A 17,595-nucleotide genomic window follows, 5' to 3' on the forward strand; every position below is an offset into this window, starting at 1 on the left:
CTAATTTTTTAATAACACATAATTTTACTACACAATTACTGTAATGTAGTGGGAGCTGTGTTTCTTGTCAAAAGTGCTCGAGCTTTGAACAGCATTTACTGCCATGTTAATAAAAAACAGACTTCGATTGATTTCCATCTGCCTAATAGAGAAAAATGATCTTAATTAGGAAAATCTTCATAAAGAAACATAAACGCAGATACTAATAGGCTGCAGGGAATAAATCTAGGATACTCAGGAACAACTGTTTTTTTAGCAGGGAAGAGTGAATGAGATATGTGTAAACCCCTAAATGGTTGTTAGCACTCTGGTAATTCACCACAAATAGCAGTAGAGGTTGAGATTTTAAGTGTTTTATAATGAAAAATCTATTTATTTCATTAAGGTTTCATGCTTTAGATCTTTGCTTTTTTCAGGTAATAAAGCAGACTTAGTTGACAATGAAACTATTTAAGCTCTCTTTGAATTAAGACGGACAAACCCATTAATGTTTTCTGAAGGAATTCCTTTGTAAAAAGAAAGACTGGAAGTACCGAGCAGCAGTTTGAGAAAGATCACAGTCAAGAACTTGAAAAATGGTGACTAGGTCCAACACAAATTTGAGGGCTTACTCTAACGTTCACAGGCAGTGGAAAACTTTTTGCTGACCTTATCAATGCAACAGCAGAGAATTCACCAACATGACAAAGACTACAGCAAAATGTAAACGAGAACTTTTATCCTTAAAATGTTTAAACACGCATTTCCTATGCCAGTCTTAATCCTTTTTCCATCATTTTCTTCCAAGAGTTCTATAATTTAAGCATGTTAATGTTCCTTAACTCTGCTTGTTTTCCTTTCCAAGCAAAATGAATGTTTACTCATCTCACAGATTTTTTTTAGAAAATTCATGTTAATACAAAGCACAGATGAGAGTATGCCTAACTCCCAAAAACTCTGAGCCAAATTCAATGTCAATGTTCACAACATCCCAATGAAAACCTTCTTTCTGCAAATATTATCTAACACTGGATAAGATTTCATATTTTCTCTGATAAGGAAACTGGTACAAATATGAAAGTAAGTGTAAAAAAGATAATAGTATTACTGCAATACTCTATTCAAGCCAAGAAATACAGCATAAAACTCATGTGATCCAGCCACTGACAGCTTTACCACCTCCATTCAGAAAGAACTTCCCCAAACAACAGAATTTGTATCTCAGAGAATGTAATTTCATTTATTCATTTCAAGACATTTTTATGAGACTACAGGTTTGTGTGGATCAGTCAGACACATCAGAAACAACATATTAGCTGAGGTGAAGCTGAGATGACTGCAGTTGCCTAACAGTGTCAATCTGAAATTCAGATGAATATAATTTGTTACCTCTAAATGACAGAGATTTAATACAGATCTCACGTATTGCCAAATTTAGAAAAAATTAGCGCGCAGAACTGAGTAAAATAGCAGGTTGAGCACACCTCCAAGTTTTGAATCTTTATGCAGAAGCCAGCGATCAGAATGATCCATCTTTCTGCCTCAGATGATAAACCAGCTTTGTCACAACCCAACACATCGCACCATCTGGCACAGAGGAAACTTAGAATTGGAGAAGCACAAAAGCAATTTAACTTCTTCAGAATTGCCCAAGATATTAACAGAAATGCTTCAGAAACAGCAATGTGGTTGAAATATAGCTCACTGAACGTACCTCCTGTAAGCATGCTTGTATAGCTAATAATCTCCACTAAATGTTGATGAATTCATGGAATCCTTTGCATTGGAAGCAACTAGTTGAACTGGATTGTTTCAGTATGGAGTGGGTGTTGTTAGAGTTAAGACAGCACATGTGGTATATCAAACGTTTTCCTGAAGGGTTAGCTTTCAGAACATCATCTCAGGTCTCTTAATGGAAATTTTAGGGGATCAGAATGTATCTCTCCAGTAAAGTCTATCAGGTTCTTTTCAGGCAGTTATATACAAGACCTCAGACACCAAGTGAAGCCATGCATCAGGTGGTATCAGCATGTGCATTAGTGGCTGCCTGCTGAGGCTCAGTGTCCTCCGCAGACAGTGTCTGATCACACCACCAGCCCCAAGCAGGGACTGGAGCTGCACCTTCCAAGCAGCCAGCCCGAAATGTTTGTACAATAAACACAAATATAGGCTGAAATCTGGATGATATTCGAGTGTCTCAGCAATATTAGCAAAGATTTATTTTATCATTGCATTTAAAAGTCATTTTTAATGCAGTCTGTTTTCTAAATGATCCTTAAAGGGCACTCCCTTCTTCCTCATCACCTTCACCTAAGGCAATGACATCCAGTAGCACTGATCTATGTGCTGCTAGTTTTCATTAATTTTACCCTCCCTAAGGGTGGTGCAGCTTTGGTGCCAGCTAATTAAAACCTATTTAGGGCTGTTCAGTGCACTTTATCAGACCAGAATTAGCTCTGCTGCTTTAATGAAGAGTACAGTTTTCTCTGTTATTACCAATTAAATGTTGTTATATCACATTGCCTTATATCTCTACTGCGTAGAAAAGTTATAGATGTCTTTAGAACCACTTACCTGGATTGAAGTAGATACAAAGATGCCACATTTAGTGATTATCTAATGTTTCTTTACATCATTTCACTTGACTCAATATATATAATATAACCAAACATTAATGAAGTATAGGAAGAAGCTGCCAGGTTTATGCTCCCTCTAGGGAAGCACCAAGTAAAATGCATTAATGAAAAACCATGAGCGTCTGGTAATGAATATTATTTATGTACAACAATTATTCAAAGTGGATGAGCATTCACAGCCTTGAACTCAAATGCTTCACAAATGAAGACTCTCAGAAAGAACGTATGTCCTCCAGATTCATAGCACTGCATACGAGGTTAATTCTCCAGCACTGATAACTCATATTTCAGGATATTATGTACTGTTACAGAAATAATAATTAAAAAAATTGCTTCCATCCTATCTGTTAGAAGTTCTTTAGGGTCAATCCTTATTTCCTCCACAAAACAATAATAAACCAATAAATGCATTAATAGCAAGGCTGTGGGGCTTGAACCTGCACTCATTGAATTTTGTGATGAAGCTCCCACACCAGTGAGAGTGTAGGGTCAGAGCTTTTTTGCAGTAGCGAAACGACTGCAGAAAACACCTGTCTGCCACTTCTCAAAACATCCTATGAAACTTGAGCACCAGTAGGATGAAACTGCTTAAAAGTTCTACTGATTACCTGAAAAGATAGTATACCAAAAAGTAGAAATAGAAAGCTCATTAAAGGCTTGACAGACTAGCAATCTGTTGTAATTTTACTATGCCTTAATAGAATATACTGTACATAAGGACAGTATTTTAGGATTAAACTTAAATAGATGTGATTAAAATCCACTTGGTGCATTTTAAAATATGAGTTGAACTTGGTATCCTCCCAGAATTTTTTTCTGGGAACATGTTGAAGTAGACCTCTGTTCTAATATTGCAAGCAAGAGTTGATGTTTCTCTGAGGAATGGAGGGAATATTTGGCTGAGGAACCTGATTCTGTCTCAGCATTGTAACAGTCTGGCATAATGTGTGAAACTATTTTCATCACTCCCAAATTTCTTGTGCTCTGCCTTTGCTGCTTCCACAACTGGCATATACCTCTAAGATACTCATCACCCTCCCTAGAAAAAGCAGAAGGGTTCTGTGAATTGAAAATGATTTCCAAATGGAGGCCCTCTGATTAGTAGAGAGCTGGTGACGTGTTGACTCTTTCCCTTGTTTCTGGCTGACAAGTGCACTAATGATACCAGTGGCATTTGATGTGGAAAAGCAGGACTGAAAAAGAAAGTTATGGTAGATGCAAGGATATGATCTGATTACCACTGTGAGAAGCACTGGCTTACTTTGTAATGTTAAAGGGAGAGAGTTATGTACACCACATGACATGGATCATGGAGTTCCTTTACAATTTGCCCCTGCTTGCAATGTGAACATTTTAGATGTTGTAGCAGACAAAGGAGAAAGACATTGGGCCACTGACGTCAGGATTCCTAAGAACTTTGTTCATAAGCACTGAGAGAACAGACATTCAATCTGTCTTTGACATAGAAAGGATAATTTGTATAGTGTTAACAGGGTACTAATAAAACTTTGTGATGTATTAATTTGTTGAAGAGGAATGCATTAGGCTGGAGATTAAGATACTTGCGATTGAATGATGATGTTTTTTGATAGGCTATACTAACGTATCCATTGCACTGAGCTGCTCTCACAGTAAGGATTTTAATGAGGTATTGTTAAGTCACTGTGACCTGACAACTATTATCATAGAAGAGTCATAAATATAAACAAATTTAAGTTTATCAATGCATTAATGTACTCATAGTCATATTTAGCTTGATTAATAAGTAAACTGGATGGCCTGGATTATTAAAGGACATTTTTGAGAAATGCATGTTGTGTATTTTCCATTAGCTTCCGTTCTTCAGCTTTTTCAGTTAAACCAAAGAAGCCATGACAACCTTGACACATTTATGGAGTACAGAAGCCCCTTCCAACTCCAGAATCGCAGCAGCCATATATGCACATGCTGAACAAGCTCCACATTTCAATGCATTTTCAAAAAGACAAAATTGAGTCTAACCAAGATTTGACAGTTCAGTAACAAGGAGAATCAAGGGAGTCTGAGAGAATAAGCTCTTCTACAGCAACAGCCAAGTCAGAAGTTTGGATAAGCTTAAACTATTTGTCAATATCTGTATTTTCATAATACGGTCAGAATAGCTACTTTCCTTCACAACTGCAATATCATGACGTGCAAACTGAAAAATAAATACTGAGGCACAAAAGCGATCTGGAAACTCCTTCCTAGTGAGTACGTAGCAGAGGCTCACTTCAATGCCAAAACACAGCGGTCCCCTTCAATGCCAAAACAAATCCATTTTCACCAAGAAACACAAATAACACACAACCCTGTGGTTTGTGTTTGAAGTAAAACTACAGCGAATATCAACAGAGACAAAAATACGATATGCAGAGTTATCCTGAGGTTGTGCAGTTGGAAATGTTGTTTGTGTAGGATTATCTCCTTCAAATAAAATATCAATTTAATCAATAGTAAATTGAGCTGAAAACAACACACAGCTTTCAAAACATTTCAGGAAGACATTCAATATTTTTTGGGACTCAAGCCAACAGAAATGGAAAGAACAGAAGGTAGCGTAGGTGGGGTAAATGGGGCCTAGCTGCTGCCTCATCAAGTGCTCATAACAGTCAAAACCACATAACAATCCATTAAAAACATATCTGGGGATTCATTTAGTAGCTGGCATCCAGCATGGTCTTTTCTCATGTATCTTTTGTCAAATATTATAATTGCTCTTCACAAGTATAACTTACCGGTCTTTTCCTGTCTCCTTCTTAAAGACTGCATCACAGTAACTCATGCGCTTTTCCGTTGTCACATAGATTTTGGCAGTTGGGTAGCTGTCAACAGCTTTCTTCAGCATGTTGTACACAATGCCATTTCCATCCTTCCTCATGTTTCGAAAAGGTCCCCAGATCACATAAAGAGTGCTGTTGGTTTCTTTGAAAAAGTACTCAGGATTCTTAAGTAGGAGAGGCACACTTGTGTGAGAGACCACTCTGATGGTTGTCCTCTTCCCAACGTCCTCCTCATAGCCCTTTGTGGGAGCATTGTTCATTCTCCATATGCAGGAGGACTTGTCTATCTCAGCTCCCACCTTCTGGCCTACCATCTGTCCTGAATTGGAAACAATGGCACAGAGGTCACAGTCTAGTTGTAGAGGCTGGAAGAGAGAAAACAAAAATACATGGCAGGTTCTTCTCTATAGAGCATGGAGACTGAGAATTCAGTTAACAGAAAGACAAGAACAATTCAAAAAACTGACAGCGATACTTCTCTTCATAAAACAAAAAAATCAATCCCCTTGTGGTAGGGCTGATGGAAAAACCTACTGCTACACAGTTCTAAAAGCAAGCCTTTTCAGTGCCTGTAATCTTTTCCTTTGTTCACCTACTGAAGTCAACTAGAAAAATACTCATTTCTTTTTCTCTCTGGATGCTACTCTTTCCCCTAGAAAATGATAAAAGAAAGCAGCAACAGAAAATAATTTAGATCAAGGCCTTTTTTGAGAAGGTGTCTGCAATAGGAAAAATGTACAGAAAAAGTAATGCTGGAAATTTAACTATACACCGACTCCAGTTATGTGTCTGAATGAATAGTTCCCAAATTTGTGACACAACTCAAACGTGAAGCGTGCCTCTAACAACAAAGCACTGAAACCCTGCAGCTGGAAAGAGGATGTAGATAGAGGAATGTGGTGTTCTCTCCAGAGAACAGTTACAACCCATGAAAAATGAGAGGCAGATGGAGTAGTGACATGTGACCCAGGAACTTAATCCTGGGCAAAATGAAGTCAAAGACAGTATTTCCTTAGTGCATTCTGTGGTCCTATTTCTCCTATATGAATTGAAAATATGAATAGTTTTCTCCTTAAAGAAATATAGGGACCCAGCCAATATTTCATTTGTCTGAATAGAAATTTTATATATGTTCTTTGGTTCTTTTGCATCAGAGGATTAAAAAGGGATGCCTTATGTTTAAGTTGCATTTTATGAAAAGTTTTACTAGAAATCTAAAACAAATAAAAACTAGATTCATCCAGAAAAAGTGTAGAAGAGGGTCCAGAGGCCACATATCATCTATAGTTTTTTGTATGGCACAGACTTGATCCTCTAAACTGCTCTTGACTGGGAGCTACTGACTTCATTTAAATGTTGGTTAGGATTAATTTCTCCTAAGTTTTGCTGACGTGTAGCTAGATGCTTTTCTGAGTAGCCTTGTGGTTATTTCTCCTTGAAATCACACCTCTTCTACCTGACGTGGATAGCATCCTGGCTACATTCAACCACAGTAACCTTAGGACCTGGTCACTTAGATCAAATTTCTTTGATAATGGTGCGTAATACAAGGACAAGGGATAAACACCTCAAGATTAGCCAAATTATAATAGTAAAAATATCAAATGTTTGAGTGACAGTTATTATACTTGTGTTTCCTTCAAAATTTCTGCTACAGATATCACAACTCTAATGTTTTAACTTCTCCACTGTGATTGGTTTGATTTCTCTATGTGAGCAGTACCTGAAAACATTCCTTCATCATTTCTCCAGGAGTTAAAAATGTATGACTGTATGCAACAGCACTGATGGTGTTTTCTTTACCGAACAACATGTATTTTTTATAGCTGTTGTAGTTTCAGAGAGCTGTCCTGCCTGGCTGTCTGACAGCAGGGATGAAATCCCAGGAGATACAGCTGAACACAACAGTCCTTCTGTTTACTGCTTAGTTACAGAAATTCTCTCTAAGATACATTATGAGGACATGGCTGGGTGACCTAAACAAATCCATGAGCATAACTCACATCCTAACATGAAGTGAGTTGTTCAAGTCCCAATAGATTAATTTATAGCTTTCAGGGTGAACTTTCAAGCTAACAAATACTGAATATGGAACTGCCAGATAGGAAAAATCAATTTGGTCAAGTATCTGATCCCATTTAAATTTGTCTCAATGTTGATGTTTTTTCAGAATATTCTTCCTTCTCCATTAAAATGGAGTTGCCCTCTTAAATTTGGAATTGTTTGATTTTCTGACCTTAGTTAGAAATGCATTGCACATTTTCTATTCACTGAGTGAAACTGTTCTGCTTGAATAAACTGAGTACACTCACTCCTGCAATTGTGTCCCCCAGTTTTCAAGCTCTTTTGTTGTGATTCATTTATCTTGTTCCAATTTGTAAAGTGCTTTCATAATATTGAATGCCTGCACTAGATCAACATATAATCTGCTCTACTTCAGTAGAGGTGGAGGCTTAACCCCTCCCAGCCCTATCTCAGAACAGATATTTTTACATTGTAGAGAAATTTCAGATGCCCTAATTGTGCACACTTGCCAACAAAGATTCTGTAGAGTGTTAAAAGGCTGACATGACAAACATTCCACTGATTCCAGGACCATCCACTGAACTCAGTATCTTTTTGCATCATATTTTCTGCAGTATGTACAAAACCACACATCAATATTCATTTGCTGAACCTCCATATAGAGACAGCCTTGCTGCTTGTGGTCTTGGTTGATAACTGTTACAGATAAAAGGGGCAGTCTCCATAATCCACACACAACAGCTTTCTCATTTTCCTCACTTAGCCTGGCATCCTGTTTGCTATGACACCACAACTCAGGTATGGCTGTCCTATCACTTTCAGAATTAGAAGATGCTCAAACGTAGCTTCTCTGCCAGGTGGCTCCTACAGGAGCTGTTTAGGCACAGGGATTCGGGTGTCCAGAGGGGCCAGACCAGGAAAGTACCTGGGCAGCTGTGGCTGCTATTTCTCCTACCAAACTGGGATGCTGTTGATGGCTCCCAGATGACCCCTGAGGAGCTGGAGTAATCTGATGTTGTCCCTTATCGCCCCAAACGCTGGGGTCCCTACACCCTTTTCCCACACCCAGATTTTTGGTTGTGAAGTTGTTCATGATAGCCCTAATCTGTATGAGAAACTGTCACTTTTCTGTGTAACTTGATGACTTATTTGCATTAAGGATGAACAGACACAGAGCACCATTTCTTACACAAAGAAATCAGAATTCAGAGACATGAAGAACTGGAGAATTAGAGAAACACACATTGTTCGTGATCTGTTCTGTAGTTGTCAGTAACTGTTTATAGGTATCCATATCACAAACTCCAGGATAGCAATTAAATGCTCACTCATCTGCAACCTTATAAGAGAAGGCAAAAATAGGCTGCAGGGAGGGCAGGCAGCCCTCCCATCTGCAGATAGCGGTCAGAAGCAGCAGGGCTGATACAGATCAGCAGGGGAATACGGAGACCTGCACTGCTGCTATTTGTGCTCTTAAGACCATCACCGATTAAAGGCTTACCTCTACCTTTTACAAAACTTTAATTCACTTGTATTGCAGATATATCAGCCAAAGGAAAAAAAAAAAAGAGAGAGAACTTTTCTGCTCTTTTTATGCATTTAGACAGATATTTCACCTCCAGACGCCATGGGGTCTGACCTATTATCTTTGAAGAGCTGCTTTTTGCTCCTCAAATATTACTCATTTTGTCGCTGACCAGGACACAGTGCTCCTCAGCAGAGCAGCTGGGCATGATTCTGACAAATTATTCCATCTTTTCCCTGAGTGATACATTGTAACTGTTGAGAAGCACTTATATTTTAATCAGTAAAGAAAATGAAATGTCTGACCTTTCCATTTCCTGTGCAAGCTTACAGACAATAGAAAAGATAATTAAAACTGTGAGTTAGGACTTGCAAAACAGTGCTGCTTCTCTAGCAAAGAGAAATAGCTGTGCAATAAAGGTCACTTATCAAACAGTTCTAGTTATTAAATCTTTGCATTTAGCTCTGAAGTGGCTTCACAGAATCAAAGGTCAAATCATTAAATAACAAAAACAGACAGAATTAGAAAAGGTCACAAGCAAATCTAACTAGAAGAAAGTCTCAAAACATGATGCTTTTCCACAGAGGATTTCAATATTTGGAAATTTTGTTACTCTCCAATTTGAAACCTTCCCCCCCTCCCCCACCATTTCAAAAGTCTCCAGCAAGAGAATGGCTGCTGAAGACTGAGGTAACATGACGCAGGCCAGGACTTCCTAATATCTTTGCAAAACTTCAGCACAACCATTCTGATTTCCGGAAGTCGCTGGAGCCCAACAACACAACGTCTTGATGGGCCATTCCCATGCCAAGCTGCCTTCCTAGCCAAGATTACCAGATTCACCTTCCCAAGTCTAGCTCAGGACCTAAGCAGATGTAATTTACGCTAGTGAAAAGCTCAATTTCTCCTGAGAGTTCTTAGAGCTGAAGGCTCGTGGTGCACTGCAGAGCTCACTCCAATGCTCCAACCCCACTTCACTCTGTGAATCCCACAATTAATCATACAGATAGTCAGGAAATTCAGATTAAACTTTCCCAATTGTTACTTTAACAATATGATAGTAATTTTATAAATTGGACGCAATGCCCATTCACTACATAATGAGGCAATTATTAGCAGCTTGCCACATATTAATTTGCTCCTTTAATGTTGAAACAAATGAGATCTTTTCTTGTAATCATCCTATTTGAGTGAATTCTAACAAAGCCGATTGAACAAAGCTCCAGAGAGACTTTCTTTATTTCAGTGCCATTTATTCTCCTACTCGTCTTGGATGTCTTTTGAGTTTTAGAGGATACAACATTTATAATGATGCCAGTGGGGAATAGATTTTGCCTTTATTCTTCTTGATGTTCTTCTGAGGTCTTTCAAATGAAAGGTACAAGAGAGGCATTAACCGTCTGGCGTTGTTTTTTATTACTTTTCTCTACTTTACAGTCAAAAATGTATTTTAATTTTTCCTGTGTTTCAGTAACGATTAACCAAGCTTCTTTTACCAACACTTACTCACTATCTTCAGACCTCTGACTGATTGAAGGACTCACCAGGTTTCTCTAAGTAAAAATTTAACACATTTAAAGAAGAAAAAAAGATAATATATGTTTTGTACATCTGTCCACCAAGAGCTATCAATTTAATACAGAACTCAAAAACACTCTATATAAATCACATTATATGCATAACTTTAAGCAATAAAAATAAAACTGATTTTAAAGAAAATCCACAGCTCTGATTACCCTAAGTTTGTGGTTGTTCCCCTTTCCCTCCTGGTAGAGATTTTCTCCCATCTTCAGCTCTTGCTTCTGGTCTTAGCCCCTGGCATCATATCCCAGCAAACATCTGTCTTCATAAAATTTAATGCTAAGATTTCATGAAGATTTTAACATTTTGACATGATTTTGAAATAAGCCCTATGTCAACACACATTCCATTTCACAATAACTAGAATATGATTTGCCTCTTCATAAGACTGAGATTGAAGTGCCTGGTCTATTTTATTTAGATGACTGTCCCTGATATGTACATAAGTGCTAGCAGGAAGTTTTTATTTAAATTGAATGAATTGGAAGGGAACACATAATGAGACTGATTTGGTAGTAAGAGACAGAATAACTAAATGTCACTGAAATTCTTTCTATATGCACTGACCCAGTTGTTTAACTTGCAGCTCATGTTGCAGCTCTCTGAAAGGTTTGGTATCAGTCCTTTTCTTGAACAGGTATCCTATGCATTCCTTATGACAGTGGTAAAGAGACAGAAAAGGGAAGGATGCTCGGACATGGGGCAGAGCTTGAAACTTGCAGTCTCCACCATCATCTAAACTTTCCTTCAGCAAGTGTATTTTTGCAACATTTTAGCTTCCTTTCCCACATAATGAAAAAAAAAATCAAACCTTTCAAACATGAACCATGGTGCAAAGTGATGCAGTGTCATCTTTCTCACTTTGAAGACAGCTCCAGTGACTCCATGCCAGCTAGTACCTTTTTCAATGCATAGCAGAGCAAATGCTCATCAGAATGTCATTGATTTTGCTGCTGCTATCGGGAAGAATAGAGGCAGCTTTGAAACAGGGCAAGAATCAAGTACAGCTCATGTATCTGAGAGCAGAAAAAAGAAACACCTCAAATATATGTGAGAAAAAAAGAGTCCCGATAGCTCAACTGGCAAGTAAAGACTGAAAAACAGAGACTTGGCAGAATAATTAAAGAACAGTAGAAAATGTTTTGTCTCTACACTGAGGGTTAATGGCAGAAGGAATCTTCCACATTCAGCGTTTCAAGTACAAGGAATGGACCCAGCAAAGGCTGATGGCCTTGAGACCCGGGGATTTGGGGCACTGAGAGAGTGGCAGGTGAAGAAAGTTTTGCCCCAAGGCATTGCCTGAAGGATATGTAAGGACTGGTCCTGCAGGTGCTGGCTGGTAGAACAGAAACCATAGTTTAGTTTGTGTCTCAGGTGGTTGGGAAACTCCTCTCCACATCTACAATGGTAGTGAAAATGTGCTCTTATTAACAGAAGTGAATATACTGATAAGGGGAAGGAAATAAATGGAACCAGGAAACCAAAAGAGAGGAGAGGAGAAAAAAGAACGTAGAGAAGTGAAACAGGTTATAGAAAGGTAGAATGTAAGTTAGTTTTTGAAAAAGAAACATGTATAGGCATAGACGATTTGGGAAAAAATAAAATAATATTTCTATTGCCAGTGAGACAACCCATAATGTTTGGGGAATTAAAACTAGCACAAGAGAAGATCCAAAAACACCTAAAGATTTTTGTTAACTTTTGCAAAGGAAGCTTTAACAGATGTGTCAACTAAACAGCTCAGCATTAGGCAGAGAGAATAGCTTTCTTCCCTTAAACTGCAACTGCCCAGGCAGAAAACAAATGAAAACAGAGGGAATCACTTCAGCACATAGTACTGCAGTTTGCAGTTAGCCAGAAAGCCTGACATCAGTAGACATAGACATTTCTACAGTCCCAGGATCACCTAATTAATATCTCTGAATCAGGGGAGAAGAGCAGCAGCAAAATCTTTTTCAGTATATAAAATATCACAACAGAAATACAAATATACCCAAGAACATACGAAAATATTCATGTCAAACAACTGAAGATTGAATGCCTAATTGTAAAGGGAAGGCAAACTCCTTTCTGCACAGTCTACGCAGCGATTTCACAAGATAGGCATTGAAATAACATTCACTCAGAAAAACATCCTATGGGAAAAAAAAGAAAAAAAAAAAGACGAGTTTCTCAAATACTATCCAGGAAAAACAAACTATATCAGTTCTCAAGTACCCCTAATTTCATTCCAGTGGTCTAGCTGATGACCATAAATAACCATATTATTTGTCATACTGCATCTGTCACTCATTTGCAAATAAACAGCCTTTGAACTACCATGGCTTTGTAATAGTTCAAAAGCCGGGAATTCTTCCAACCAAGTGCTGCTTGCTGAATGCTGAATCCAATAAGTCATTTATCTTAACACCCGCCACGATCCTCACTAGCTCTCGTTAGCACTTCTTGACTCTTGAATTTTGTGCATGGAAAACATTACTGGAAACATATAATTTAAACCAAGAACTGTCCAATGAACTTCATTGTTGGAGCGCAGTGTGCTCGGGAGCACGTAGCTAATGATTTACTAACGATGTACGATGTAATCTTAGATGAAAGAAGCAGGTTGTGCGTGCGTGGAATGTGGTGTTTCTAGTATTCTGTAGTCATAGTGTTCTGTAGTTAACAACATGTCCTGTACATGAAAATAGCCTGGGCAACGGTATTGTTCTCTGACATGCTTGGTTAAATGGAACTTGTATCTTGTTAACATGTACGCTATATAAGGGGCTTGTTGCTACAATGAAGTTGAAGCTGTTTGAACTCACATTGAGTTGGCATGGCTTCCCCACACCGACCGGAGGGTAACCCTTGTGCTTTAGTGTTTTCCTACACTTCAAAAACAACTCCAAACACAACCAGAAAGTTTGGCTGTGGCACTTTCGTCACTCCATTATAAAGATGCGTTTGCAGCAGTATGTTCAAAGAATGCTTGCTTCCTGTAAGTTATCAGGACTGTAATTTTTAGGTTTACTTTTACGTTTGGCAATTCTCCATTTATATTGTATATCTTTTGTGGATCTTGTATGTAGCAATAAGGAAGATAAGATTTGTTTCTTCTCTATACAGGCACATTTGCTCCATGAACGAAACAAAACAAAAAAAAGGAGGTAAAATGTCATTTACAACTCAAGGAGACGTAAAAGTGGGGAACATACTCTTAGCTGAATGGACTGAATAGCGAATGAATTGCAGTACAAAGGACAACAGCTAGTACATTCAGTTCTGTGCATGGCAGTAGAGCACAGGGAACACATAACTCATATGTAATGCAATCCTTCCTCGTAGAGTGGACTACAGAATGATGACCTTGAAAGTAATCAAGGCCAAAAGGACTCTCTCCACAAAGGCTGTTTTTTTCTTTGCTTATAATACTAAACATCTGTGCAAAAACGTGAGAATTCTCCAATCTGATGTTGCTCAATGTAAGACTGTGTCTAAGGAATTCTCTGTCACGTATGTAAGATATTGGTGAGAAAAGGATACGTAATTACTCTATAAGCATTAACTTTAATTTGTATTTATTATAAATACCTACAGATGGCAGTAAAGTATATAATGTATATAGCACATTTGTTCCAAATTTCCTTTCTCTAATAACTTCCTATCAGCACTCATCATTAATCATAGGCCATTATCTAGGAACTTATTTGGCTGAATTACAGATGAAGGACTGACTGTTAGGCCTCCAGTCTCAGCACATTTGAAAAATTTATACTCAAATAAATTATGACACTTCCAATAACAAGTGCACATCTTACTGCAGGTCAATAGGTCAATTTATTTGGGCAAACAATATAGAAGTAAGCAGAAAAGCTGTCAAAAGAACTAGCTTGGATTCCTTTTTTTTTTTTTTTTTTGTAAATGAAAATCCATCTAACAGAGCAGAAGCCTAACCTCTAATTTACTTTAGCTCCATGCTGTCTAGACCTATTATTTAATTTTGTCTCTCCTGGTGGTCTATCTATCAAATTATTTGTATGCATGGAAGAAAAGTGATAAGCTAAAATGTTAATTATCCATTTTTCTGAAATTAAAAAAAAAATCCATGCCAGTAATAACAATAAGGTTTATTACAATAGCATTAAAACCAGTAGCATTTTTCATTTAACAAAATAAGCCTTAAGAAGCTGAGCCCAGTGTTTTTAATTGCAGGATGCCTTATCTAAAAGAAAATACATGCTTGCTTGTGGCCGATTTCATTTATTTTCCCCTCATTGGTTTAGTGGCAGTATTTGCTCTACAGCATTATGACTGTCAGCTTTTGCCTCAAAATTATATTCTTTTAAATTGCTTTTAACTTTAAGATTTTTAAATCACTTTAGTTGCAGAAAGATATAAACTTAAATTACCATTTTTTCCACATCCAAACTTCCAAGCACCTCGCACTAGGACAGAAATTTATACTGGACAGAAGGATTCTGCTTAAATAATTAGGAAGACTTATTTTAAGGTCTTGTAAGTCATTGATGGAAACTGTGGGAGCGTAGCTGCAAATTTAAGAACTGTAATGTTAAAGGTCTGTTTCAAATGGAAAATCTGTCGCACATATATTCTCTTCTGATTGCTTTTACACAACTGACCCGGTGCATATGTCCACTAACCAGATTTTAATCAGTGCAGATTTCATTGCAGGCACTAGTTGGTATCATGTCCTAAAATTATCCACAATAACTTTGTAAGCACTCTCAGTTGGGAACTACTGGGTTAAATGACTTGTAAATAATTCAGAAATTATTCTTTATTGGTCCTTCTTCTCATGGAGCTCAACAGTGTTGCTTCTGCTACAACCACATTCTATACCAACCCCCTCACTTTAAAAGACTTTGCTAAAGAAAGGGTCCTGAACATGACATCCAACACAGCATGCTGCAGTCACCAGGGCTTTGTGTAGATTACTGCCTCATCACAGAGCTTGGAGGAGCAAGGCCTGAAGTGCTGAATTACATGAACACAGATGAGGTGGTAAGTTATGAAGTAAAGTATGCTACGAGCAATTGCAAGATAAAAGCTTACTAACATATGAAAATAATAACCCAATCAATCTTTTCTTCTCCATATAGTCTGGCCTTCCAATGATATAGCTGCTAGAATTAAATATTATCACCAAAATGGGTAGTCTAAATTTTATAACTTTCCTACCTATAACTTTAAGGCTTTTTCTAATTTAAATTAATTTCTAGTCCTTCATATGTCTTAAGGACAAAATTACTCATTACCACTGTCTTGCACCTGTGTGCTGGCTTCTAGGAAAATCTACGGTTCATTCATAGCCTCCATTGCAGTCAAAAGAAAAAACTCCCACTGACACTTCTGGAGCCATTATATCACATAATGTCTGAATTTTGGAACCATAAATTTAGGTTCTCTGTTTCTAGGTGTAAAAGCTTTCTGTTTGTAAGCAGAAAAGGAAACATCTTATATGATACATCTAGCTTGGAGTGAGAATCCATACTAGACTGGATGGATTAACAAGAATTTCTCTACCCTGAGAAATAAATTTATACATGGGATCACAATGAAAGACCTCAGAAAAGCATACCCTGTGCCATTACAAAGAACATAGCACTGCTCTTTACCCTGGGCAACAGCAGAAGACTCTCAGATAAGGTTTGCTTCTGCCTGTGACAAGGCCGAATAGTGTTTTCCAATATAAACTATCTGTTCACAAAGCCAGATGACAGCCATCCTGCTTTGCATGCACACGTACAAACGTGGTCTACAGTATAGGCTTATATAGCTAAAGTCTATTCTTGAGATGGAGGCCATGTTATCTTCCTGCTCCTGGTATCACTTGGGTTAAGACAGATCCTATGTTCCAACTTAACTCTGAATGCATATAGTTTGGGTGTTGGTTTGCTGCCTTTTTAAAAAAATCTGTTGACCTTAAGGAAGCTTCTGATTCCTAATCCTTGCAAGAACTGTAATGACAGCAGAATATTTATTGTCTGACAACTTGAAAAGCAACTTTAAAAGTCAACATCAACACTCATCAGCTGCTCTGTAGCTCCAGCTGGTATAGCAAGAACTACTGTAGTGTTGACTAGGTAGGTTCTCATAGACAATAATGAGGAAAAGTTAGTGTCCCCTGATAGCATCCCTGTGCTGATCAGTTTAGCTCATTGGCACAAGTATGATGATATATGTGTACAAGTCAACTGACACCTTTGCCTTCTAGATAGCAAGGGGAAGACAGACAAGTATCTTCCACAGCAAACAGGTCATGCCTTCCCTTCTCTCCCTAGAGAACCATGTTGCTCTGCGCTACAGGCTCTGCTATACCTCAAGCTACTAGCAGCTCACAACAGCACATTGGGAACCAGAGATGCTAAGGTCCACTTCATGGCCTCAAAGAAGGTTTGGAAGACTGTACTGTACATCTAAGTAAAAAAATCCATTCTTCAGAAGTCATCAAGCAATTGTAAAATAATCATCCAAAATAAACACTCTTACATATTACAGCCGGTGTTGAGCAAAAAGCATGGAAATTAACCCTTGCTTCCATAGAAATAACAATTCTTTACTTCCATGAACATCAAATATCAGCAGACCTTTTTCTTTAGTTATGTTAGTCTTAAGTTCTCTTGTATCTTTTGTTATTTAAAAAAAAATAAAAAAGGTGTGTTTATATATATGTATATTCACACATATACAAACAAAACTAAAACAGGTGTATGTGGAGGGTTTAATGATGTATTAAATTCATTATTAGAAAATATTTTCAAAGTAAATGTGAAAGCTTTGGCATCTCTTCACTATGAGTCATATCAGTGTAGTGTAGAGTTATAGATGCAATATGAAGGAAAAAGCATGCGTGTTCAACTAGCCCAATTTCTACGAAAATGAAGATGTTTATAATAGTGGGAACTATTCATCATTGAGGGGGTAACAATAAAATATAATTAGCAAAAATAATTATCTTCTTTGTTATCTGTCCTTGGTTGCTTCTACTCCTTCTCACATACAAAATTACATATAAAATGTAGCAGGAAAGAGAAATATTCCTAAA

The 17,595-nt window shown here is 37.6% G+C and overlaps 1 protein-coding gene across 6 annotated transcripts in view; it reads right to left on the reverse strand.

The window, feature by feature from the left end:
• Positions 1-17,595, reverse strand: part of ST6GALNAC3 (ST6 N-acetylgalactosaminide alpha-2,6-sialyltransferase 3) — a 231,486-nt gene that overhangs the window by 63,052 nt on the left and 150,839 nt on the right. For all 6 annotated transcript variants that reach the window (XM_021404850.1, XM_021404849.1, XM_021404848.1 and 3 more), the window contains one exon: positions 5,372-5,781. In XM_021404850.1, coding sequence (XP_021260525.1) covers positions 5,372-5,781 — 410 coding nt within the window. The remainder of the gene's footprint in view (positions 1-5,371; positions 5,782-17,595) is intronic.

The sequence above is a fragment of the Numida meleagris genome, chromosome 7 (genome assembly GCF_002078875.1).
Source record: "Numida meleagris isolate 19003 breed g44 Domestic line chromosome 7, NumMel1.0, whole genome shotgun sequence".
NCBI lineage: Eukaryota > Metazoa > Chordata > Aves > Galliformes > Numididae > Numida > Numida meleagris.